The sequence below is a fragment of the Nuphar pumila genome, chromosome 8, assembly GCF_984573655.1.
Source record: "Nuphar pumila chromosome 8, dmNupPumi1.hap1.1, whole genome shotgun sequence".
Taxonomy (NCBI): Eukaryota; Viridiplantae; Streptophyta; class Magnoliopsida; order Nymphaeales; family Nymphaeaceae; genus Nuphar; species Nuphar pumila.
In genome coordinates this window covers 3,305,885-3,332,250 of record NC_143256.1, presented here as the reverse complement: position 1 = coordinate 3,332,250, position 26,366 = coordinate 3,305,885, and the positions used below count along the sequence as shown (strand labels likewise).

The window sequence follows — 26,366 nt, the reverse complement described above, 5'->3', positions numbered from 1 at the left end:
ACTCCATTTTTATCATTCCTTGTTATAATCATGTCATCTACGTAAAGTAGAAGAATAACAATGCTAGTACCTGTATTTTTCACAAAGAGAGTAGTGTTAGTATAGCATGAATGAAAACCCAAATTAGTCATGGCATTACTGAACCTATCATACCAGACCTTGGGAACCTGCTTAAGACCATACAAAGCTTTTAAAAGTTTAAGAGATTTTCCTTTTTCAATGTCAAATCTCGACGGAGGATCCATATAGACATCTTCATTTAGTTTTTTTATTAAGAAAAACATTTTTGACATCTAATTGATATATAGGCTATTTTTTAGTTAACACAACGGCTATTAGAGTCCTAACACTAGTCATTCTAGCTACGGGTACAAAGGTCTTCTCATAGTCAATTCTATATTCTTGTGAGTATTCTTTAGCCACTAACCTTGCTTTATATCTTTTTAAAGTTCCATCACACTTGGTTTTAACTTTGAAAATCCATCGGCATCCAATAGGTTTCTTGTTGAGAGGTAGGTTAACTACCTTCAAAGTTTTTGCTTTCCTAAGACCACCTAGTTCTATGTTCATGGCTTCAATCCATTGATGAACATTTTTAGCTTTATTATAGTGTAAAGGCTCATGGTGTGAATGTAAAGTTATTAAGCAAGTCCTATAATTAGGAGATAATGTTTTATAAGACAAAAACCTATTTGGTGAAATAGATTTTCTACTAGATCTTCTAAGAGGAGTTTCTTCTATAGATTTAGTGTATTGAGAAAATTTTTCTAAGGCACTAATATGATTATTTTGCTGATGCTGGGTATAAACTTGAATATTTTTAGAGTTTTTATCAATGATGTCATCACTACTTGGTGATGTTCAAATATTAGAATCTTCATTATATATATCATCTATAACTTCATGATGATTCAATGAATCATCATTAAAATGTATATCTTCCCTTGGGGAGAGATCATACAAAAACATATAGTCAATTTTCTCCGTTACTATCATATTTTTCAAAACCATTTTCATCTTCTAAAAATGTTACATCTTTGAAAACATAAAGTTTGTTACTTTTAAAATCAAAGCATCTATATCCTTTTTTATTTTCACCGTATCCAATGAAAATACACTCAATTGCTTTTAGAGATAACTTATCTCTTTTGTGTAAAAGCACAAAGCATTTACAAAAAAAAAATCGCAAGCGATTGAAGTCTGGTGTTATTTTGAGAGAGATATTTTTCAAGGTGGATGATGATAAGTATAGGTTAAAATGACTTCGGCCCAAAAAAAATTGGAATATTTTTAGAAATAAGTAATGTTCTAGCCGTTTCTACTATATGCCTATGTTTTCTTTCCGCTAGCTCATTTTGTTGTGGTGTTCTAGGGCAAGACCTTTGATGGCAAATTCCATTTAGCTTTAGATAATTATATAAATAATTAGATAGATATTCTCCACCCGAATCCGATCTAAGAAAAAATATATTGCTTTGAAATTGATTTTCAACTTTCATATAAAATTCTTTAAAGAAAGCAAAAACTTTCGCCTTAAGATTAGGAAAGTAGATTCATAGGATCCCATACATCTGAGTACACCAATTCAAAAGGTCTTGTTGAGACAAAGGTTTTATTTGGAAATGAAATAGATTGTTTTTTCTCAAGAATACAATCTTTGCAAGTCATATATTTTTCATTATAAAATTTGTTCCTAAAAGAAAAAAGATACATTTTAGAGTAGCTTGGATGTCCAAGTCTTTTATGCCAAGTTTCAATACCCTTATCTTGGACATAAGTACAAAACGAGTTTAAAGGAAGAGACAAATAATCCATAAAGTAAAGTTTCTCCTTCCTATGACCTTGCCCAATCCGCTTCCTGAACTGAAGATCCTGCACAAAGCAACCATTAGATAAGAAAGATATTTCACATTCATGGTCAGTGATTTGAGAAACGAAAAAAGGTTTAAGTTTAGTTTGAGAACAATTCTAACTTTTTGAACAATTTTTTTTTTAGAATTTTTAGAATCCAATGTTTCTATACTCTTAATTTTTAAAAAAGTTCTATCGACCGTAGAAACACAAGATACATTTGAATTGGTGCATACATCGGTTAAGGAATTTTCATGGGGAGTCATATGGAAAGATGCTCCCGAATCTAGAATCCAAGAATACGTATCGGGTCAGGATGCGGAGGCAATGGCGGCACTCGATGTAGAAGAAGTTGCCTTCAGAATTTGTTGAAGTGCCATGAAAATTTGTCCAAGTGTCTTTAAGATCTCCACTCTTGCCTTCTTCTTCTTTCTTGGGGGTTGATTCTTCAACGGAAGTAACCTTACGCTTGAAAGTTCCATTTAACTTAGGGAAAACAGGTTTAATGTGACGCGACTCATTACAATGATGACAAGTAATAAATTTTCTTCCTCCACTATACTTATTATTATGACTATAGTTACTTTACCTCTCAAAGTATGGATGTTTATATGTTTTGACATGGTTGTTGGGTTTTTTAGTACAACCAAGACTTCATCAAAACTCGTACTCGTACCAAGATGAGTTTCTTCATGGATAGTTTCAGTAATTGCATCTTCCAAAGGAAGAGTAGTAGATCTATGTAGGAGAGAAGACCTAACTTGATCAAATTTAGGACGAATCCCAAATAAAAATTGAAAAAATCTTTCTTGTTCCATTTGTTTTTGCCTAAGTTCCACTTCTTCAATGGCAACCCATTTAGGCTCTAAGAGTGTTAATTCATCCCATAGGGGATTTAAAACACTATAGTAATCTTGGATACTCATTTCACCTTGTTTGGTAGTCCTCACATTTTCTTTCCAAAAATATGCTCTTGCAAGACCTTTTTGGGTATACGTACCCTTCTTTAAAAACTAAGCCACATTGGCTTTCAAAATTTTGCAATGTTAGCACATATCTTGAGTTCCACGTTTTTCAGGAACCATGCAAATTTTTTTGCATGATTACTCTCCTAATCTTCCACTTGTTTATGATGATCTTCAATGCCCTTGGTGCGAGCATCTTCCTCTTGACCTTCTTCTATCTTTGTGAGCTTGAGTTGGGGTTCGGGAATAGTACCATTACATAACCCCAAAGCTTTTTCCCTTTGAGATTATTCTCCATTGCGGATGCTCACGTCATGTAATTCTTATCATTGAACTTGAAGGAGAGATCAATCTTGGTTTCCATCTCGTGAACAAGAGATGAAAGAAATGAAAAAGAATGGGTGTTGTCACAAACACAACCTCTTGTCGGCAACTTCTCTTGTCCAAGAACACTATAGCTTTGATACCATGTAAGGAAATACGCGGAAGCACGAAAACACTAGCCACTTGAAGGCTTTACAAGATTACAAACATACAAGTGCACGTGCACAAGTCCTCTATGAGACAATACAAAGAGAAATAAAATATAAAGATATTCAAAAAATAAAAAATATAGACACTCTTATTGATAGAGTGTTTCGAAGAAGCATTGGAATACAAGGGGGAACAACCCCTATATTTATATACAAAAAAGGGAAGGCAGGGGACCCTTGGGAGCCCCCAAAGGTCATAATTGGGAGCCCCCAACAACTCTGGTCATTTTGACCATAGGCCCCTAGGGGTCCCCCAATATTATAAAAAGTAAAAAAGTAAAAAAATAAAAATATAAAAAGAAGAAAATAAAAAATAAAAAATAACTGTTTTATTAAAACAGTTTATTACACCAGTGAAATGACTAAAATGCCCTTGCAGGGCATATACCTATATGACTGAAAAAAGCACACACATATATATATTATGTATATATATGTATATACATACATATACACAATATATATGTGTATATATAATCTTAACATGCGGGTGCCTTGTCCTTGCTTGATACGGTTTGGATCGAGTCGGCTCTAGTTCAACATTGATCCAATCCAAACTACCTATATCCTTTTTTTCTGGTGGGCTAAGAAAAATATGGATTTTCGTCAAAAAACATGATCCAAGAGTCGATTCCCACTAAATCGAGCATGATAAACACATCTAACGATTCAGATCTATCATAAAACACTTAAAACCTATGGGGTAGAACGGGGCAGAACGAGAAATAGGGCCTAATATGTTCAGTTCTCATATATATATATATAAGAGAGAGAGAGAGAGAGAGAGAGCGAGAGAGAGAGAGAGAGAGAGAGAGAGAGAGGACTTCACATACATCCTTTGTTGTCTTCTTCTTCTGAGAGAGAGAGCCTACTCTAGCTTCTTTTTTTTATTATGAAAGAAGAGAAAATCGTGGCCTTTCTATATATATATATAGCCATAATTTTCCACATCGTGTATATATATATATATAGAAAAAAGTGTAGTTGCTCAACCCTTAGGTGCGCAACTACAAAAGGAATCACGCTGGGCATCCGTCATCGCGTGTGATGGATGGCCAGCATGCGAAAACGCGTAAAAATGCTGAAAAACACATTTTTTGTGCATTTTTCGACCGCCGCTAACATCCCCAGGGAGCGTGCCAGGCATTAATAAAAATCCCTTTCAGCGGTGGTTTCAACTGTCGCTAAAAGGGCTTTTTTGCATTTTTGATGCTGTTTTCTTCATTTTTTGTGGGCAAAATGCTAAGCGCCCATCACTCCTACGATGTACAGTCAACGTCGTTCCACTCGGGTTTGCATTCCTATGGATTGCGCAACTACACCCCACTATATATATAGGGTGTAAATCCATGTCCTTTTTTACTATTCAGGGAATGAACTCTTATTGTGACTTTTAAGTTGTATATATATATATATATGGTGTAAATCCAGGCCCTTTTTTACTATTCAGGGAATGAACTCTTATTGTGACTTTTAAGTTGATGGTGCACTTTTTGTTGCAAGGATTTTAGTAGGGTGGATGTAAACTCCGTAAATTAATCAGGTTTAAAAAAAATGGATTGGATAATATCGGATCCAGGTCGGATGTTGACATCCCCCCCTCCCCCCCCCACCCCACCCCCATTGGTCTATTTAAACCATGGTTGCCAGTTGAGGAAGCGGGAGCGGGAAGCGATACGGGAAGCGGGAAGCGAGGCACTTTCAAAAATTTAGGAAGCGGGGAAGCGTGGGACCACTTAGGAGTGATTTAGGAAGTGTCTTGGAAGCGACCTAGGAAGCGTCTCGGAAGCGACCTAGGAAGCGTCTCGAAAGCGAAAAAAATAAAAATAAAAAAATAAAAAAAATAAAAAATACAAAAAATTGAAAAAAAAACAGGGGAAGCGAGGGGGAAGCACGCTTCCCATTAAAGGGAAGCGCACTTCCCAAAAAAGGGGGACGCTTCCCCCCACACTTCGGAAGCGCGACGTTTTGCGCTTCCGAAGCGCGCTTCGGGGAAGAGCGCTTCCCCTTTTAGCTAGGCGCTTCCGGTAACCCTGATTTAAATCCCCCAAGGTTTTTTTTTTCTTTACAAAATCCAACACCCCCATCTCCCTCGCAGGTAGGGATGGCAGTGGACCGGGGATGAAGGGCATGAAACGGGGATTGAGGCAAGGATGAAGGTTAAAATCTATCCCCGTGCGGGGATGGAGGCGGGGATGGACTTATGCTTTCCCCCGCCCCGTCCCCGTCTCAATCCCCGCCTTTCCCCACCCCGCCCCTTCCCCAATCCTTTAAGGAATGACTATAGACCGAGGGGAAACAGGCCCCCGCCCTGCCTCACCCCCGTTTGGACCGGGGATGGAGGACATGAAACGGGGATGGAGGTTAAAATCCATCCCCGTGCGAGGATGGAGGTGGGGATGAAGGTTCAGATTTTGAAACGGGGCGGGGGTGGATACCTTGTCCCCCGCCCCCGTCCCGGTCCACTGCCATCCCTACTTGCTGGGATCACGAGGCCCGATGCCCCGCCTCTCTCTCTCTCTGCGTAACCCTCTCTCCTCTGACCACAACTCCCTCCTCGTCTCTCTCCCTCACCAGGATTGTCAGGACCGATGCCTACCCCTTGACTGTCTCCTTGTCTACCGTCTCTCTCTCCCTCGCTGGAATCTCCAGGCCCGATGCCCCCTGACACCCTCCCGTCTCACTTTCTCTCTCTCTCTCTGCGCTCCCATTCGATCGCCAGGACCACCAAGCCGGTGTGAGAACTCGTGCATCAATGTCCAGCCACTGCAGAAGAGAAAGAAGATTGAGAGAAAGAGAGGCGGCAATGAGTGGTACAATTCCCAATATGGGATCGTGCCCTATATTCAATGATATATATAATACAAGTTGGATCTGTAATGAAATTGGTTCAACCCAATACACATGCAAGAACACACTTTCAATCAAGTAGAATACTTGATTGAATAATCAAACCACCCACACAAGGGTCAAATAAAATTGTTATTTCATAAAGACACTCACAAAGGAGTTGAGAATATAAGGACTAAAGAGACCTATTTATAATACAAGAGATAAATGGGGGCAACCCCATATGACTGTTGGGACTGCACCCAACGATCACATTTATATATAATACATATATATTAAAGCATATATATAGAATACATATATATTAAAGCATATATATGTATTCTATATACATATATAATAGTGTAAAGTACACAATTTTGCATACTCTTTTCTACTTTAGATTACACCAGTATGTATTTAAAGGTGCAAATTTGTGCATCCTCACCGAAACTTGATTTTTAAAGGATTTCACATGCGAGATTTCAAGCCCGCATTAACCAATGTTCTCGAAAAGCAAAACAAGTGTTTTGCATTTGCATATTCGCAACTGAGTTTTTTCTTCGAATCAACATAACAAAAAGGCCTCGACTACGTAGCCTTCGGTGGTACGTACATCAGATCCTTCTTTTCTATACCCGAAATGACTCAGATATTTCTCAGCCTAAGGCACGAGATATTGAAATTTTTTAAATGTTGTGTTTGAGTTTCTTTCTAATAAACCAATATCTTCCTCATCGTAGTAGTACTATCAGATATGCAAGACATGTTAGTACGATGATGATTGGACTAGAGGTTTATGGTAACCTTGTAGTGCGACAATGCACGATGATTAAAAGAAAATCACATAAATGGAGATGATCGCCTTCACAGGCAAGATGCTCGATTTGGTTTAAAAGACATCATATTGAATGCGTTGTCAGATAAAATAAGACCTGACATATCCATTTATTCTTTGGTTCTGTAAAGGGAGAGGATATGATAGTACAAAAACTTCGATGGACAAGTTGTTAACAACTACGCTCCTCGAGTAGCAATGACTCAGTGTCCCCGATCATTGGAGTTAGGAGACTGGGTTACCAAGTATTATCCTAGATGGTATATCCCAATGACTTCTGCAGAAGTTTAGATGCATCCTCCTATAACAAGTGGCATCTTGGAAATCCTCTCTTGGTCATTTGGCCGTCTTCTCAGGAGCGAACTTAGCTAATTGTTCGGGGTATTAAAATACATGGAATAATAAACCCTCAGACAGTCTCATTTGTTTCTTTAATTATTCTGTGCATACCCACAAGTCAGTAATTATCGAAACAAGATTACCATGCTCATTTTTACTTATTCTGAAACATGTGAAATAACACATATGTTAGTCTTGTTCTGATTTTTGATATCTATGCACCTACCATACTTTCATAAGTCCGATCCATTTTATGGGATATTGGTGATGATTAGGTTGTTGTAGCAGGTGATGACGTGATGATATCAAGAACCTACTCTCTCTGTTGTTTCGTTCTTGAGCACGTTTTGAAATTTTGTATAGGGGGTTCTTTTGTAATACCTCATTTTGTGTTTATCAAAAACCTTGTTTTGAATTTATATGGTTTCAATGATTGTATGGAGATACAAATCCATTGTGTAAAGGAAGGTTCTCCTCTAATGCGCTCAAGGTTCTTTGAGTTCTTTCAAACACTGTTTTTTGCTGAACTACCATTTTAAACTCTGAAAAAGGATTGATTGCAAAGCTTTAATTTTTTCCTAAAAGGTTTACAAGTTCAGGATTTTGGGGCGTTAGAGTGGATGGCTGGTGCAGTGATTTATTAGTCACTTACTGCATTAGGTGGTAAATTCATTGTTTCGACATGTAAAATCTGCTAAACATATGAAAATAAATTGATACATGTTTCTTCTTCATGAACTTGCTGTGTACTGCAAACGGTATGTGAATGGAAGTTGAAACCGGTTTGACTACTCCGAACCAAGGTTACTGGAAGCGCCATAGGGCATGGAAAAGTGCACTTCTGCGAAGCGCGAAACGTGGCGCTTTCAAAACGTGCCGAGAAGCACCAAAAACAATTGGGAAGCGCACTTTCCATTTCCCCCCCTTACTTCCCCTTTTTTCATTTTTGTTGTGTTTTTATTTTTATTTTTCTTCTTTTTTCTCTTTTTTCGCTTCCCTCTCACTTCTTAAGTCGCTTTTGGTTTGCTTCCTAGATCGCTTTCGAGACGATTCCCGGTTCACTTCTAAGTCGTCCCACGCTTCCCTTCGCGCTTCCTAAAATTTTGAAAGTGCCTCGCTTCCCGCTTCCGCTTTCCGAATGGCTTCCCGCTCCCGCTTCCCCTACTGACAACTCTGCCCAGAACCTTGTTAGCATGTTTTCACACCTTTGTGTAAATATTTCTACAAGAAATTTGGACCTTATGGAAGTGGAATGGATGAAGTAACAGATTACTGCTCAGACACTTTATGACATGAAAAATGGATCTGCACCTATGATAGAAATGACCATTGTATGATTATTTTTCTTGTAAATGAATGAAAACAATGACCTCTGGTAAGTATTGCAACTATTCTGTTGAGTTTTACAATAGCTGAATTTCTTGGTTACCTTTTGTATTTTGTGCAGCTGTTTGTTAGATTCTGTGGTTATTTTGTTTGACCATGCCTCGGTAGCTAGAATGGTTTATTTGTTACTGTCTTTTGAACCATTTTATCTTTATCTCTCTCTTTTTCAATTTTCAGAGGAGGATTAGGAAAAGATGAGGGTATAGGAGGAGAAAATGGCACTATAACAGGAAAAGAGTGCCCAAAAGGGCTCTATGGTTTGTTCTGTGTGGTAACTTGTTCACTTCACCTTTGGTTTATTTTCATCTTCGTTATGTTTGTCTGTCATTTGTATTATAGTTTATTGTTCTGTTCAAACCGTTGAATGAAGAGTGGATTTCTAAGCCTCTTAGAAATGATGTAATTTTTCTTTATAGTTGTTGGATCGGTAAATGTTAGTATTCATCTGTTATTTGCCCCTTTTGCTAGAAAACTTGGTTGCAGTAATAATCATTTCACAGTTATCTTGATTTAGTTATGCATGACATTTTCTTTTACCCTGGTTGTGACCACCAACTATATCATACCAACATATGTTTCCTTATCAATGATTGTCTAGTACTTGCCCTACTTGAAGCTATGTCATAGGGATTCGGCTAGGAGGGTGCCGCACCCGCGTCGACGCGACTCGACGCGGGTGCGGGTGCCGCACCGGGTGCGGGTGCCGCACCGGGTGCGGGTGCCGCACCGGGTGCGGTCAACTCGATCCTGGGTGCGTTGACCGCACCCAGGATCATTAATGTCCATTTTTAAAAAAAAAAAATTTGCCCAAATGGGCTTCGAATTTTTTTTAAAAAAACTTTATGCTAGTCTGTCAGCTGCTGACAGACTAGCATAAAGTAAGTTTTTCACGCACAGCTGCTGACAGCAGCTGTCTGTCAGCTGCAAAGTTAAAAAAAAAAACCCCGCCTATTCCCCAACCATATATATATATATATATATATATATATATATATATATATATATATATATATATATATATATTACTTATTACATTTTTGCCCCTGCCGCACCCCCGCACCCGGGTTTTTTGGAAGTGCCGAATCCCCGCACCCGCACCCGCGCCCGCACCCGCACCCGCACCCGCACCCATGTGACATAGACTTGAAGTTATGAAAAAGCTTTGCCATGTGCTTATTGCACATCGTGTTGTTTTTTGGTCCATGATCTTTCCCAAGGATCTAGTCTTTATTAAAAAATATATATTTGTGTAATTAATGAATTTTTTTCTTACATTTACAGCACTATAGTTGGGATATCTTAATTAGATTGAAGAATAAATCTTAAAATGACAATACACTATCTACTTTTTTAAAGTGCAAGCTTTTTTATGTTTTATTGAATTCAAAGGAATTTTAGTTTATTCATTTAAAAAAATATCAAGGCACGAGCGTTCAAAACTTTCCTAGTCATTGTAAGAACATATACATTATTATGCTAATCTTCGGTTATTATTTTTTGCTCATTAGTTCTAATATCGATAATTTTTTTTTTGCTTAGATATGTCCAAACCAGATTTTAATGAAGTTGACTAAGTAAAAAATAAGAAAATTATTTTAGGCCCACTAAGTATTATATAATTACATCTATTTGTATTTTAAAAGAAAAAATTTAGTGAAAAAGTCTTGGGTAAGTTGGTACTTGGTAGCATCACATAGTCTAACAACTTTGACTCTTTATTTCCAGATTCTTGAAAACATCTTAATTCTTCTGCCTCACCCTCCAATTTGGCTTTCCCCCTGAATGTGTTTTGACTAGCTATGTTGTATGGCAAATTCATGGTTACCAAACGCTTCTACTATCTATTAATGATATATTCCTTTATTGGATGTTCCTTTTATCTGTTTTTAATATTCTTATCTTGTAATGAAAATGGTGACTCTGCTGATTTTCAGGAGTGCCCATCGGGAACCTACAAAAATGTCAGCGGATCTGATGTGGAGCTTTGCCATCCATGTCCAGCATATGAGCTCCCACACCGAGCAATATATATTAGTGTTCGAGGTATGCTTATCCTTTTAGTTTTTCTGGATTATCTTTGTTATTATTAGGAACACCCAAAGGAAGTTGAACAGTAAGATATCTGGTTCTTACTGATATCACTGTATTGTATGTCAAATGCATCCAGTTATTTTTCTCAGGTATTGTTTTAAGACCCACTTAGTATATCCATAGAAACAATTTTGGTTTTCTTGCAGATGAATGGATTTCCTGCCATATGAGTCAAACTAAAGAACTTTTGAATATTGTTTATTTTATGTTAGATATTATACATGCAAAATTTAAATCCAAACTCATTTTTTTGCAACAGGTGGTGTTGCTGAAACTCCTTGCCCTTACAAATGCATGTCTGAAAGATATCACATGCCGAACTGTTACACTCCTTTGGAAGAGTTAATATACACTTTTGGTGGGCCTTGGTTGTTTGGTCTTCTTTTATCAGGTCTTCTTGTTTTATTGGCTCTTGTGTTGAGCGTAGCACGCATGAAATTTGTTGGCACTGATGAATCGCCTGGTCCTGCTCCAACTCAACATGGATCTCAAATTGATCACTCATTTCCATTCCTAGAGTCACTCAATGAGGTTACATTTTTTTTTCTTTTTAGCCTGTTGGATAGGGTTGTAGTCATAACCGGTTATGCTCTGTAGTAAGACACTTCAATTTCCTTGATTTGTTGTTCCTGCAGGTTCTGGAAACAAATAGAGCTGAGGAATCCCAGAGTCACGTGCATAGAATGTATTTCATGGGTCCAAATACTTTTAGCGAACCTTGGCACTTACCTCACTCACCTCCAGAGCAAGTTATGGAGATTGTGTATGCCACTGCTCTGTGATCAGTTGCAGTTTGATTTATTTATTTATTTTGGCTTTCTTCTCTCTTTGTTCATTTTTCTGGTATTAATTAAGATTTGTCATCCTTGGTTCTTCCATTTGTTTTGTTCCTTGTTACTTTGAGTTCATTGGTTCATAGTACAGTAACCTTACTCTTATTTTGCAGATATGAAGACGCATTCAACAGATTTGTTGATGAGATCAATGCCCTGGCTGCATATCAGTGGTGGGAGGGCTCTATCTATAGTATTCTCTCTATGCTTGTTTACCCTTTTGCTTGGTCATGGCTGCAATGGCGTCGAAGGAAGAAACTTCAAAGGCTGCGTGAATTTGTTCGGTCAGAATATGATCATGCATGCTTGCGCTCATGTCGTTCCCGTGCTCTCTATGAAGGGCTTAAGGTCAGTTACTATAATGTCCATCTTTAATGTTGCTTAGGTTCATAGCATGAAGTTTCATTGCAGTTTTTTTCTGTCTTTGCTCGTGTATGCTAGTGTATCATCAGACCTGGACTGTGAATCTATTCCAACTCTGGACGAATTCCTATGATTTCAAGCAGTTGTCAAGCTTTGTCGGGTTTATGACATTAGTTGGCTACAAAATTTCCTTGTGATATTGCCTGTTGGCATTTTGGGTTCTTATATATTTCAATATATTACCAGAGTAGGAAAACCATGGAACTTCTGTAGTTCATTCATTCCAACATTTATGGTTATCTGGTGTGCATTTTGTTAAACCATTGGCAACACCTAGGCTTTTCCATCAAAGGTTAAGTATGAATGATGGAAGTCCATATGTGGATCATACCAAGTACAAAAGTATAGTTGGTATGGTACATTATTTTACTTTTACAAAGACTGGTATTTTTTATGCAGTGGATCAAGCATCCTAGTTCATGCATGAACTTAAAACAGATCATATGGAGGATATGAAGAGAATCTTTAGATATTTAAAAGGTACAATTGATGATGGCCTTGTCTACAAGAAAAAGTGACAAGATGAAGTCATGCTCACCATGATGTCAGTTTCTGACACTGAGTAGACCAGTGATCCAAATAAGAGCTGATCAATTGGAGGCTACTGTCAGAAATTTAATATCATGGAACAGTCAAAAAATAGAAAGCAGTGGCAAGATCTCCCATACGGGGGTTGAATATAGGTCTATGATAACAAAGATTGAAGTTCTTGAGTTAGAAGCCAAAATTGTCTTGACTGAACACCAAATTGCACACTTGTTCATAAAAAAGGCTTATACAACAGAGAATTTTTGGTTTCTGAAGTCCAAGCTTTCCATGATGATGACCCATGTACAACTTGAGGGAGGCTATCAGAATGTCGTTGTATCGTGTAATGTTTATTATAGTGCTCATGTAGAGTTGTGTAATATAAAAGGGCAGTTTTGACTTTTTCCACCCCATTACTTGTAGGATTTAAGACTAACTTTATGCACTTTAACAGGTTGTACTTGATATAAAAGGACACAATAAAGATCATGGTCCCTGATTGGGAATTGTGCATTCACATCAGCTCTAATATCTTCTCCTTTTCTTGTATGGTGACTTTAATGAAAACTAATAATTTACATAAGATCAAAACAGATAACAGAATATTACAAACAATAGCACTAAGAATTACATGACGAATAACAACATAAATGGAATCAACCCACTAATGTGACACCATGTGAAAAGAGACTAAAATGCTCCTGTTGTGATTTGGTATTTAAGACAGTACCCCTGATATCATTCTTCATTATTAAAGCAGGTAATCTATTTGGCCACCAACTGCACGTTTAGTTAGACATTCCTTGGCCACTTTTGTTATCTTCTATCCACATGGAAGTACTTTGATCGTTGTGCTAAATTATAGATAATTTGTTTGCTTTTAAAAAGGAGATATTTTGAAGTTTCTTTGTTTAACGTGTCATAAATTAATATGCTTCTCTAGATGATCTGTGCTACTTCATTAATGCCGTTTAACTAGATACTTTTAGCTTAGATCAGTAGAATGCTGTTAGATTATCATGCATAGAGTCTGAATTGTGGTTGGCTAAATGTGGTTCTTCTTGTTTGATAAAACCCTGAACAAGTTGTTTTGGGTTAATATATGTGTTCTTGGTAGGATAGATTGAAGATCTTCATGGAAGGGATGAGTATTCATGGGCTTTGGGTGTGTCGAGTGCCTATGGTATCATATGGACATGCCAGTCCAGGCCTGTTGGACTGGTCTGATTCAGCCAATAGTCTTGTCCTGATTAGGCTATGTTTGGCTAGATCATGGCCAAGTGTGCTTCTGCCTTGGATTAGATAGATTCATGTGGTGATGTTAATATGTTCAGTGCAAGTAAGATCAGGTTCCGTATCACACTGACACTTCATTTAGCATGAGCGTCTTATTTGGACACAATGCAACATCAGAGACACCACAACACTTCATTAACACAGTCAAACCTGTCAGGCACGATCAACACTGTGTTTTTATTCTCTGAAGGGATGAACACTAGGATACAACTGCATATATTATACATACAAGTTCGTGTAACTGTACTACATTATAGAAAATGATTTATTTATGAAGTTGTAGATTGTCAATTACAAGTTAAAAGTCTAAAACATGTCAGTGGTACATAACTAACTATTAACTAACAATAAAAAGAATATAGTTAACAACCAATGCTTGATCCTGAGTGTTTACCACACATTGGCTGGATCTTGATGGATAAGATGGGTTGAGTCAAGTCTAAATCTCAGCTGATCTGTACTCGTAATACCCAAGTACTAATGGGGACAAAGACGGATAGGGAGGCTGGTAGAGGTACTCATGTTACGAAGCTTTATTTATATCTTTCTATGATCTTGATTGTTTATTTTGAAGTCTTCCTCTAAACTTGTTATTGATTACATTCCATTTCAATTTTCGAGTTAGATTTACTCTTTAGTAATCATAATAATTTAGAATGTTGGTTCAAGAATTTTCACTTAAGATGATATTTATGTCTTATTGCTTTAGGTTAAGAATTTTAAATTTATATGTATCTATCTATCTATATATATATATATATATATATGAGTGTAGCTGAGATGCGTATGCTTAGATGGATGTGTGGAAATACAATAAAAGATAAGATTCGGAACGAGGAGATACGTAAGAAGGTAGGCGTTGCACCCATTGAAAATAAGATGAGATAGAATCGTTTACGGTGGTTTGGACATATTCGGCGAAGGCCTAATGATGCTCCAGTTAGAAGGATGGAGAAATGGGAAAATATATTAGTTAAAAAAGGTCGGGGTAGGCCTAGGAAGACATGGATGGAGATGATAGGAAAGGATATGAATGCTTTGAACCTCACCGAGGACATGCCATTGGATAGAAATGATTGGAGGAGAAGGATTCATGTGGAAGACCCAGAATGATTTTCTTTTTTGGTTCATATCGCCGACCCCAATTGTTTTGGGATGAAGGCATTGTTGTTGTTGTGTGTATATATATATATATATATATATATATATATATATATATATATATATATATATATATATATATATATATAGAGAGAGAGAGAGAGAGAGAGAGAGAGAGAGAGAGAGAGAGAGAGAGAGAGAGAGAGAGAGAGATGTATGTATGTATTTATGCATGCACATAATGTAGGTATTACGTGTTCCCATGTCCTAGTTATATAGAGCTTTCATGTTGTATGAAGCGTGTCCATGTCATATGTGACAGATCAGGTCAGCAATGTGGATATGAAGGCCAAAAGGGGCATAGGGCTTAAAGTAGGCCAAAGTAGCCAGACAGAGCTAGGCAGGCTTCTTTTGCTCTTAGTTGGCTGACTTTTTGGGCTTGGCTTGTAAAAAAAGTATTCCCAGTGGGCTTTGATGTTACATGTAGCTGGGTGTCACGTCAAATAGTTTTCATTAATGAGCTTGGTTTGTCCAAACCGTGTGTCATTAGAACCTTGCTTGTTTCTCCTGGAACAGAGTTGATCAAGTGCAACAACTAGTTTCACTTGCTGTTGGCTAGTTGTTAGGCATGTCTAACAACTAGTTTTGTCTTCTTTCATGTATATATAAATGGGTTCCTTCCCATTGTAAAGTATGCTTCTCCCAATCATTTTAATAATAAATATTTTTATTTTTATTTGTGTTTTTCTGCCCTTTAGTGGATTGTAACTGTGCTGCCTATTGTGTTCTTGTATTTTCCCATCAGTGGCTCTTGTATTTGCCTTATTGGCCTTTTATTTGTGCACTCTCTTGTATTTTGTGTAGCTTCAAGTAGCTTTTGTATTGTGCACTCTTCTTGTATTTGATTACGAATAGATCCTTAAACCAAGAAACAACAATTTCTCAATGCATTTGTGTAAGATTCAAGAGTTTTTTTTCAAAAAAAAAAAATCGGATCAGGTTGGATCCAACCCGGATCCGATTCCCAGCCACGCATGGCGTGGCCTATTTAAACCCCTGCAGGGGGGGTTTCTCTTTACAAAATCGGAAACCCCCTCCCGTCTCCCGTCTCCCTCTCTCTGCTGAACCCCAATCCCTACCGGGATCCCCCTCTCTCGACTCTTTTCCCCTCGACCCACCCTCACCGAGGAACCCCCCGATGCCTCCCTGCTCTTCTCGTCTCCTCCTCAAGCTCGCCGGAGCCCTCACGCCGGTGCAACCGGGACCAGCACTACCTCCCCCAGGTACACTACTCTCTCTCTCTCTCTCTTTCCCCCCCTTCTCTTCACTTTATTAACGCCATGCAGGAGGGCGCCACCCCCTCTTGCCCTCTCTCGTCTCCTTGTTAACCCCAGGCTGGAGGGCGCCATCCCTCCTGCCCTCTCTCGTCCCTCTGTTAACCCCAGGCAGGAGGGCACCACCCCTCCTGCTCTCTCTTGTTTCTCTCTAAATCACCTTTAGGGAGGGTGCCGAGCACCCTTTCTGTTGTTTTGATCCTTGTGGGAAAGATTGACCAGAGCCACCAAACGACGATGGCTCTAGCTCGTTTAAAGGAGGGTGCCAAGCACCCCTTCCCTTTTCCTTTTCTTCTTTCTCAACAGCAGTCGTAGGCTGCTATTGCTACCATACCGGGACAACCGACAGGGGGTGTCGAATCCCCTGCCGCACCCCTTGGTGCTTCCCCCCTCTCAGCCGAGCTGAGCCCCGACAAGGCCATCCGCTGTCGCACCCCGCTCAGCCGAGCCGAATCCCGACAGGGCCAGCCCCCCTTCCTGTGCGGCTTGATTTGAGTCCCAGTCAAGCAATACACATACGCCCCTTCTTTTTGGCTAGTGCTCAACTCAGTTGAGCTTCGACCAAGCCAAACTGTTGTCGGCTCAACCAGGTCAAGCTCGGTTTGGTCTTAGCTGAGCCTAACTCGATTCAGATAATGCATCTGAGCGAACTCGGTCCATTCCAAAACCGAGCTAATTCGGGTTAAGTCTCTCCGAGTCTGGCCCGATCTGGTTAACTCGAATAGGGATCGGGTTTGACTCATACGATGCAATCATCATTCTGATAAGTTTTTAATACCATCCTTCATGTAGCGCAACATAATCTTTTTGTGCTCCATGTCGGCACCACGAACGCGACACACTCACCAAGGCACAAGCTCTTGAAAACCTACGCTCGGAATCGTCAGCGAGTCCGACCATCTCCGAGGTAGGGAAAAGTTGCATAAGATAGCAAATGACGGAATACTTCTAACTATATATATATATCTATATCTATATATGTATATGCTTTTAACTCAAGGAAGCATTTTTGCATATTCTTGTTTATTTAAAATTGTCATTTACTTTGCCGTCATGCTGTTATGTGCACATACCGATGTATGGTTTCGTACATCGTGCATTGCTTATGCAATTTATTTGGCCGATGTATGGTTTCGTACATCGTGCATTGCTTATGCAATTTATTTAGCCGATGTACGGTTTCGTACATCATGCATCGCTTACGCAGTTTATTTAGCTCGATGTGTGGTTTCACACATCGAGTCTTGCTTTATGTCATTTACTTTGCTGCTGCACTGTAATATACACAGGCTTATGCTTTGATATATATATATATATATAACTTTGTAAAGTACGGAGTTTTGCATATTATTGTCTATTTTATATTATGCTTGCATTTAAAGACGTAGATTTGCGCATACTCGCCAAGTCTTTAAAAAAGAAAAAGGGATTTCAGATGCGAGATTCTAAAGCTCGTATTATTCATTGTTTTGAAAAACAAAAATGAATATTTGGAGTTTGCGTATTTGCAATCAAGTCTTTCCCTCAACCCTGCGTAACGAAAAGGCTTCGACTGCGTAGCCCTAAGTGGTACGAACGTTCGATTCTTTGTTTTGGTATTTGAAATGACTCGGATATTCCCAGCCTAAAGCATAAGACTTTGAGATTTCTAAATAATGTTGGGGCTTCTTTATGAGAAATCGATATCCCTCTCATCGTAACGTTGCTATCAAACATGCATGACTTTTAGTACTACGATGATTGAATGAGAGGTTTATGGTAACCTCATAGCGTGCAAATGCATAACGATAAAAGGGAAATCACATAAATGGTAATGATAGCCTTCACAGGTAAGATGCTCGAGTTGGTTTGAAAGACCAGAGCATGTAGAATGGGTCGTCAGTTAAAATAGAACCTGAGATACCCATTCGTCTCTTTGGTTCCGTCAAGGAAGAGGATGGGATGATACAAAAACTCTGATGGACAAGTTGTTAACAACTATGCTCTTTGAATAGTAATTGACTCGCTGTCCCCGATCATCTGAGTTAGGGGATAGGGCTACCAAAAATTATCCTAAGTGGTAGATCCCATGGACTTCTGTGGAAGTTGGATGCATCTCTTGCCATGAAAGCCTCTAGAAAATTTTCTCTCGGTCACTGATCATCTCCTTAGGAACAAACTCAGCTAGTTGTTCGGGGTAAGAAAATATATAGCATAACAAATTCCCGGGCAGTCTCAATTATTTTTACGTTTCTCCTGTGCGTACCCTTAGGACAATTAATATCGAAATAAGGTTATCATGCTCATTTTACTTATTTTGAATTGCACATCACGAAAGAAACAACACATGTTAGTCTTGTTTTGAATTTTGATATCTATGTACCTACGAGATTTTTATAAGTCTGACCCGTTTTATGAGGTACAAGTGATGATTAGGACGGTACAACAGGCGATGACGTGATGATATCAAAATCTCACTCTTTTTTTGATGTTGTATTCCTCAACATGTTTTTTTTTTTCACAAGGGTTTCTGTAAAAATTCTTCTTTTATATAAACTCTAAATTATTAAAAAGCTTGTTTTGAATCTATAGGGTTTCAATCTATGTCACACGAACTCGGCTAGAGAGGTGCCACACCCGAGTCGACACGCCCCGACACGGGTGCGGCTTCGGACACGGCCCAGACTCGGTCAACGAGTCCAGGCCGAGTCCGTCCTTTTTTGGACTCGGTCAACGTTGACTGAGTCCAAAAATTGTCCATTTTAGGGTAAAAAACAAAAAAAATGATCTTTTTATATATATTTTTAAAATATATATATATATATATATATATATATATATATATATATATATATATAGCATGAGTCTCAAACATAAACCCTAGAAAAAAAAATTCCGGAGCACGCCAGAGGGAGCCCCCGACCCCCCTTTATGCAAGGGCAAAAGTACATTTTGCAAAGTTTATAAAAACACTCATGCTGGTGCCAAACTTTACAGGACAATATCCACATATATGCACACAGGATATATATATATATAGCCGAGTCCCCGTGTCCAAAATTTTTAAAATTGCGCCGCACCCGCACCCATGTGACATAGGTTTCAATTATTGTACGGAGATATAAATCTATTGTGTAAAGGAAAGTTTGCCGGTAATGTGCTCAAGGTCCGTTGCCTTGTTACTTCAAACACCATTTTTTGCTGAACTGCTATTTTAAACTCTAAAAAATGAATGATTACAAAGCTTTCAAAAATTTCCTAAAAAGTTACATGTCCAAGTCGAGGATTTTGGGGGCATTATAATTTGCACATAGCCATACCAAGGCTATGTTTCCCTTTCCACCTATAACAAAGATGCATCAATATGCTTTCTTGCATGACCATGAACATTGGTGACTGGTGCAAAACAACTCAAAGGACCGAATCCAACAAAGTGTAGGATTCTGATCCTTGCACCATGCTAGACATAGCCGAACCCACCCAACTTCAAGCAATTCATGCTAACCTTAACAACCTCAACCTACAACCGAACAATATGAGCCTGATAAAGCACATTATCCTTCCTCAACCATCATCAGCATCAAGGGGGGTATGCCTATGTCACATGGGTGCGAGTGTGGGGTGTGTGACACTTTTAAAAACCTTGGGTGCGGGGGTGTGGCAGGGGCAAAAATGTAAAAAAAATATATATATATATATATATATATATATATATATATATATATATATATATATATATATATATATATAAAGGGGGGTCCGGGGGTTCCCCCTCGGCGTGGTCCCGTATTCATGATTGCTCATTAGTGATCAGAAGGTTACCAAACATATTTCTAAATGTTGGGATTTGACTACCTATCATATGGGTGCCAATGAATTCAATGATTTCATAGACTTAGCAGGACTGAAAGAGATTGATTATGGGTCTTCCTGTTTTACTTGGCATAACAAGCAAGTTGGTCCTAACTATTGCGCCAGTAGGATCGATCGCTGCTTCATTAATGACCATTGGATGTTCAGATCATTCCAACTCTTCCACCTTATAACAAACCGAAATACTTAGCGTAAACAAATGAACTGACTTTAGAGGGAGGACAAATCCTATGTGGTGGGAAGAGAGTATTTTTTGAGAGGCCTCAAATTATTTCTTCAAGTTATTTGTCAGCGGCTACATCAATCATAACCCTTTTAAAGGTTGTTCAGATCCGTGGGGTTAGAAGAGGAGGTGGTTAAGGTGGTCTTTATTCTTGATGGAGATAGCGCCCCAAGCTTAGATGAGTACCCAGATAGCTTCTTTACTTCATTCTGGTCTATTGTATCTAAAGACATTTCTGAGCCGGTCAGAGATTTCTTTCTCAAAGAGAAGATCATGTCCATGATGAGTTGTGGAGCCTGATTCATAGTTTTTGCCCTTGCAGGAAGGGGGGTCCCGGGGCTCCCTCCGACGCGGCCAGCGGGCGGGGGTCCAGGGCGGGCCGCCCCTAGCGGGGGGTTATAGGGGCGCAGCGCCCCCCCCCCCCCTCAAGATTTTTTTTTTAAATTCCGCAGCCCATTTCATAGGGTTTTTTAAAAAAAATCCAAAAAATGGACCGAAATGACCCTGGGTGCGGTCAACGCACCCAAGGTCGGGTTGGCCGCACCCGCGTTGAGTTGCGTCGACGCGGGTGCGACACCCTGCTAGCCGAATCCCTGTGACTTAGGGGTATGCCTAATGGCTAGTAGTGCAACAACTAGTTTTAAAAGAGATGTAATACACAATGATATTTTATAATATATATACAAAGGATATATATACAAGTATTATATGTATATATGTACATGTATTATACAAATATACATATATATACTTATATGTAATTGTGAAAGTATCTTCAAGAAGATACTATGATTAAGACCTTAATATTCTTGATAGAAACACGTGCACTCATGCATAATAAGAACTCTTAGAACACTTGTGCACAGAAGCATAACATACTAAATCTCACAAATGCTCAAATGCAAAAAATCGGAAAGCTTTATTAATCACTTGGGCTTTGACCCAAACCCCTGAAAAAATACAAGGGAGAGGGGTCAATTTATAGAGCTCTTAGTGGGCCTTGGAGGGGCTCCACATGTAGTCGTTGGAGCCCCTCCAACGGTCACAAATGTGACCGTTGGAGGGGCCCAACGACTATATGTGCCCCATCCCCCCAAGGTACACAAAGTACATATTTAAAAAAAGAAAAAAAAGAAAAAATAAAAATACAAAATACAAACATATTCAAGAAGATGAATATGCGTAAAAAAAGAAAAAGACTAAAATACCCTTACGACTAATATATATATATATATAATCAGTAGATACTTCTACATATATATAATATATGTATATGTATTACCTTATATATATAAAATATATATTGGATTACACTATTTGATTACATAATTTAACACGCCCCCTCAAACTTAGGGCAAGATGACCGAAAGTTTGCCAAGGAGGAAATTGAACCGCGGAGCACACAAAGCTTTGGTGAAGAAATCTGCCAACTGATATTCTGAAGTTACGTATGGAAGATCTATACCTCCCTTCAGATATGCTTCCCGAACATAGTGACAGTCCATTTCAACGTGTTTAGTCCGCTCATGAAAAGTATGATTTTTAGCAATATATATTGCACTCTTGTTATCACAACATAGCTTGGTGGGCCCTTCTATTGTGATCCCCATGTCTTCTAATAGCTGATGAATCCATACAATTTTCATGGTTGTAGTTGTCATTGTACGATATTCAGCTTTTGTTGAGGATAGAGACACTTTTTGTTGCTTCTTACATATTCATGAGATCAACGAGTCCCCTAAAAACACAAAAGCCAGTGGTGGAGTGACGGTTATTTGAGTCACCTCCCCAGTTAGAGTCAGTATAAGCAATTAATTTTAATTCAGAAGAAGAGGATAAAAACACTCCTTTGTTTAGAGTACCCTTTATGTATCTTATAATTCGCAGGATGACACTCATATGAACTGATGTTGGTGCATGTTGGAATTGACTTGCAGTATGAACTGCATGAAAAATATCTGGTCTAGTAATATTCAGATACATCAATGATCCCACATGCTATCTGTAGGGGGTGAGATCAGAGAGAGGAATACCATCATCAATCTTTATTTTGGCTCCTACTATAGCAGAAGTTTCACAAACCTTATCATTCGCAATACCTGACCTGTCAATAATCTCAGAGGCAAGCATAGTTTGAGATAAAAAATATGCTCTATGAGTGTATTGTTAAATTATGTAATCAAACTTGTAATTTCGCATATATATTTTATATATATAAGGTAATACATATACATATATATAATATATGTATATGTATTTACCAATTATATATATAAAATATATATTCCTAGTAAGGGTAGTTTAGGAATTTTACACATTCTTTTTCGAGAATATGTTTTTGTATTTATTTTCTTTTTCTTTTTGCATTTAATGCATTGTACTTGCATTGGGAGGGGCCCAACCCACTAGTCGTTGGACCCCTCCAACGGTCACATTTGTGACCGTTGGAGGGGCTCCAACGACTATGTGGAGCCCCTCCCAAGGCCTTCTCTAAGCCCTATATATATGGGCAGCTCCTCTTGTATTTTCTCAAGGGATTTGGGATTATAGCCCAACCTCTTTAGTTGTTTATAAAACTTATGAGTGCTTTTGCACATTTGTGATTCGGTGTGTTGTGCTTGTTGTGCACAAGTGTTCTTGGGTGTGTATGTTCACACATTTGTTCTCAAGGTTATTGCGTTATCAACTAAAGTATCTTGTTGAAGATACTTTTACATGGTATCAGAGCCTCGTTGAAGAAGAAGAGTTGCGATTCGCCTTCCCTTGCATTCCTCGAAAAGCGTGCCTTCAAGTTTTTTAAAATCAAAGAGGATCACCTTCTTCGAGCAATATATTAGGAGCCTCTCTTGTCAAGAAAGACGCGAAAAGTAATTAAGGTACGTACTATCCCTTGCATTCTTTCATCTCTAATAGGCGAAAAAGACTCATTTTTCTCTTGGGTTTAAGCTTAATGGCTCAAACTATCATGTTTGGGCCGGTAATATGGAAGCCCATATTAAAGGAAAGGGGCTTTGGGGTTACGTTCATGGATCCATACCGGAACCGGAACCCAAAATTACCATTATTGAAGGAGGGGATATCAAGATCCTTGAAGGGGATGAAAGACAAAAGGCCCTTGAAGAGTATTCTAAGAAACATGATGATTGTGAAATGAAGAACTTCAAGATCTTATCTTGGATTTTTTCATCCGTTGAGACCAAGATAAACGCCAATATCATCAAATTTAAAAGGGCTTCCGAAGCTTGGGTATATCTTGAGAAAATGTACACCTCAAGAGATCTATCCCACAAGTACTATCTCCAAAAGAGGGCTTTGACTCTCCAACAAAATGACATGACCATTCGAGAGTACTTTGCCGAATTATCCTCTATTTGGGACGAGCTCGCAATCCTTGAACCTAAATGGAGTGGTGAGGCAATCAAATTAAGGCACAAACAACTTGAAGAAGACCGGTTCTTCAATTTTTTAAATGGCCTTAGACCCGAATTTGAACAAGTTCGGTCCTCTCTTCTCTCCGCCTTCACATCCTCCTCACTTGAAGATGTTATCAATAAGCTAAGTGGTGAAGAAATCCGTATGGGGATTGGCAAAAATAATCCTAGCATTCTTGTTGCTTCCTCTACTCAAGAAGATGGTGAAATGGCTAATGCTGTGTCAAGACCGGGAAATAACATGAGGACCTATAGACCTCCTCATTTCAAGAATCAAGGTCAAGGAGGAAATGATCGGTATGGCAAAAGAGACTATAGCAAAGTGACTTGCTATCATTGTAAAGAACCCGGACATATCAAACCTTTGTGTCCTAAATGGAAGAAATTGATTGCAACGGCTATGGCATCTCAAGTTGAAGAACGACCTTCTTCATCAAGTGAGTCCTTTTCTCTTCAACAAATCGTAGAAGCACTACAACCTCTTCTCAAGGGAGGTACTTCCGGAGCCACTATGTCATCCTCTTCCCCCGGTAAGTCATCTTGGCTTTTAGATTCCGGGGCATCCTTTCACATGACCCCTAGCTATTGCTCTCTTTCAAATTTTTCTAAAAGTTCCTTTCCATCCTTTGTATCAACCGCGGACGGAACATCTCTTGAGATTAAAGGAATAAGTAATTTTGAAAAAAGCAAGACTTCTTTGTTCCAAAAATTCGTTTTATCCCAAACCTTAACCTAAATCTTCTTTCCGTTTCCCAACTCTCGGACCATGGTTGCGATATAAAATTTTCTTCTAATAAATGTTGGATACAGGATCGCCAGTTCGGGAGATTGATTGGGGAAGGTTCTAGAAGAGGAGACCTCTACTACGTAGATTTTCTTCAAGTTCCCAAGAGTCAATTTTGCAACGTCGTCCAAAACAAAGATATTCATGTATGGCATAAGAGATTGAGTCATCCCAATATTGTTAAAATCTCCTATTTGCCCTTTGTTAAACATCTTTGTAAAAGTGACTTTTTGTGTAATGAATACATTCTTGGGAAAATGAAATGTTTGCCTTTTCCTCAAAGATCCATGTTTACGACAAAACCATTTGAAATTGTCCATTCCGATGTATGGGGACCGGCTCCGGTAATGTCAAAAGGAGGATTTTCATATTATGTGATCTTTGTGGATGACTATACTAGGTTTTGTTGGATCTATTTCCTTAAACATAAACATGAAGTTTTTTCAACCTTTAAAAGTTTTCACACAATGATTTCAAATCAATTCAATGGAAGTTTAAAAATCTTTAGGTCTGACTCTGGAGGAGAATACCTCTCAAATGAATTTAAGAGTTATCTTGAAAATTTTGGTATTCTTCACCAAAAATCTTGTCCGAAAACCCCTCAACAAAATGGGTTAGCCGAACGAAAGCACAGGCACATTATTGAAACAACTAGGACTTTGCTCATTTCTCAAAACATTCCAAAAAATCTTTGGGCTGAGGCAGCCCTTACTTCTGTCTATCTCATAAACAGACTCCCATCGAAAAATTTAAACAAAATTTCTCCCTTTGAAAAACTGTATGATAAGGAACCTGATTATAGCAGGTTAAGGGTCTTTGGGTGTAAATGTTTTGTTCTCACTGATAAGAATGATAAACTTTCTCCTAAAGCCATTCCTTGTGCCTTTCTTGGCTATTCTGAAACCCAAAAAGGGTTTCGTTGTTATGATATCAAAAGTGACAAATTGTATGTTTACAGAAACATGAGTTTTTTGGAAAATATTAGTGGATTTGAACGTTGTGACCCCCATAATGAAAATATGGATTATTCCTTTTTATTTGATTTATTGAATAAGGACGATGATACTAGTGATAATGAGTCAGATCAAAGTAACCCAAATGAATTTGAAACCGAGGACAACATCTCCTTGCCTCCTTCGTCACATCAATCTATTGAATTACCTAGAGACCCTATCACCTACTCTCATAGAGATCAAAACAACTTTAGGAGTGCTCTTGACAGATATAATGATGCCAGTTCCAGTGCCTCTCAGAATGAAGTGATTCCTCGTAGAACTGAGAGAAGTAGAAGGCCTCCTTCTAGGTTCATTTCTTATGACTCTTTTTCACCAAGATATAGAGTCTGCGTTAGTGCCATCCACTCTTATATAGAACCTAGAAATTTTGAAGAAGCACGAAAGTGCCTTGAATGGATTAATGCCATGGACAATGAACTTGAGGCTCTAAGAAAAGCCAAAACTTGGGAATTTCAAAATCTTCCTAAAGGCAAGAAAACAATAGGGTGCAGATGGGTCTTCAAAGTAAAAACTAAAAGTGATGGATCCCTTGAAAGGTATAAAGCTCGCTTGGTTGCAAAAGGATATAGTCAAGAATATGGTATTGACTATGAAGAAACTTTTGCTCCTGTAGCTCGTATGGTCACTGTTCGATGTCTTATAACTGTTGCCTCTATCAACAAATGGAACATCTATCAAATGGATGTTAAAAATGTCTTTTTAAATGGTGATTT

The 26,366-nt window shown here is 38.4% G+C and overlaps 1 protein-coding gene across 1 annotated transcript in view; it reads left to right on the top strand.

Moving 5' to 3' along the window:
- LOC149829453 (uncharacterized) overlaps window positions 1-26,366 on the top strand; it is a 133,246-nt gene that overhangs the window by 87,674 nt on the left and 19,206 nt on the right. The window contains exons 12-16 of the mRNA XM_090015951.1: window positions 8,919-9,012; window positions 10,676-10,784; window positions 11,092-11,363; window positions 11,468-11,595; window positions 11,779-12,013. Coding sequence (XP_089872077.1) covers window positions 8,919-9,012; window positions 10,676-10,784; window positions 11,092-11,363; window positions 11,468-11,595; window positions 11,779-12,013 — 838 coding nt within the window. The remainder of the gene's footprint in view (window positions 1-8,918; window positions 9,013-10,675; window positions 10,785-11,091; window positions 11,364-11,467; window positions 11,596-11,778; window positions 12,014-26,366) is intronic.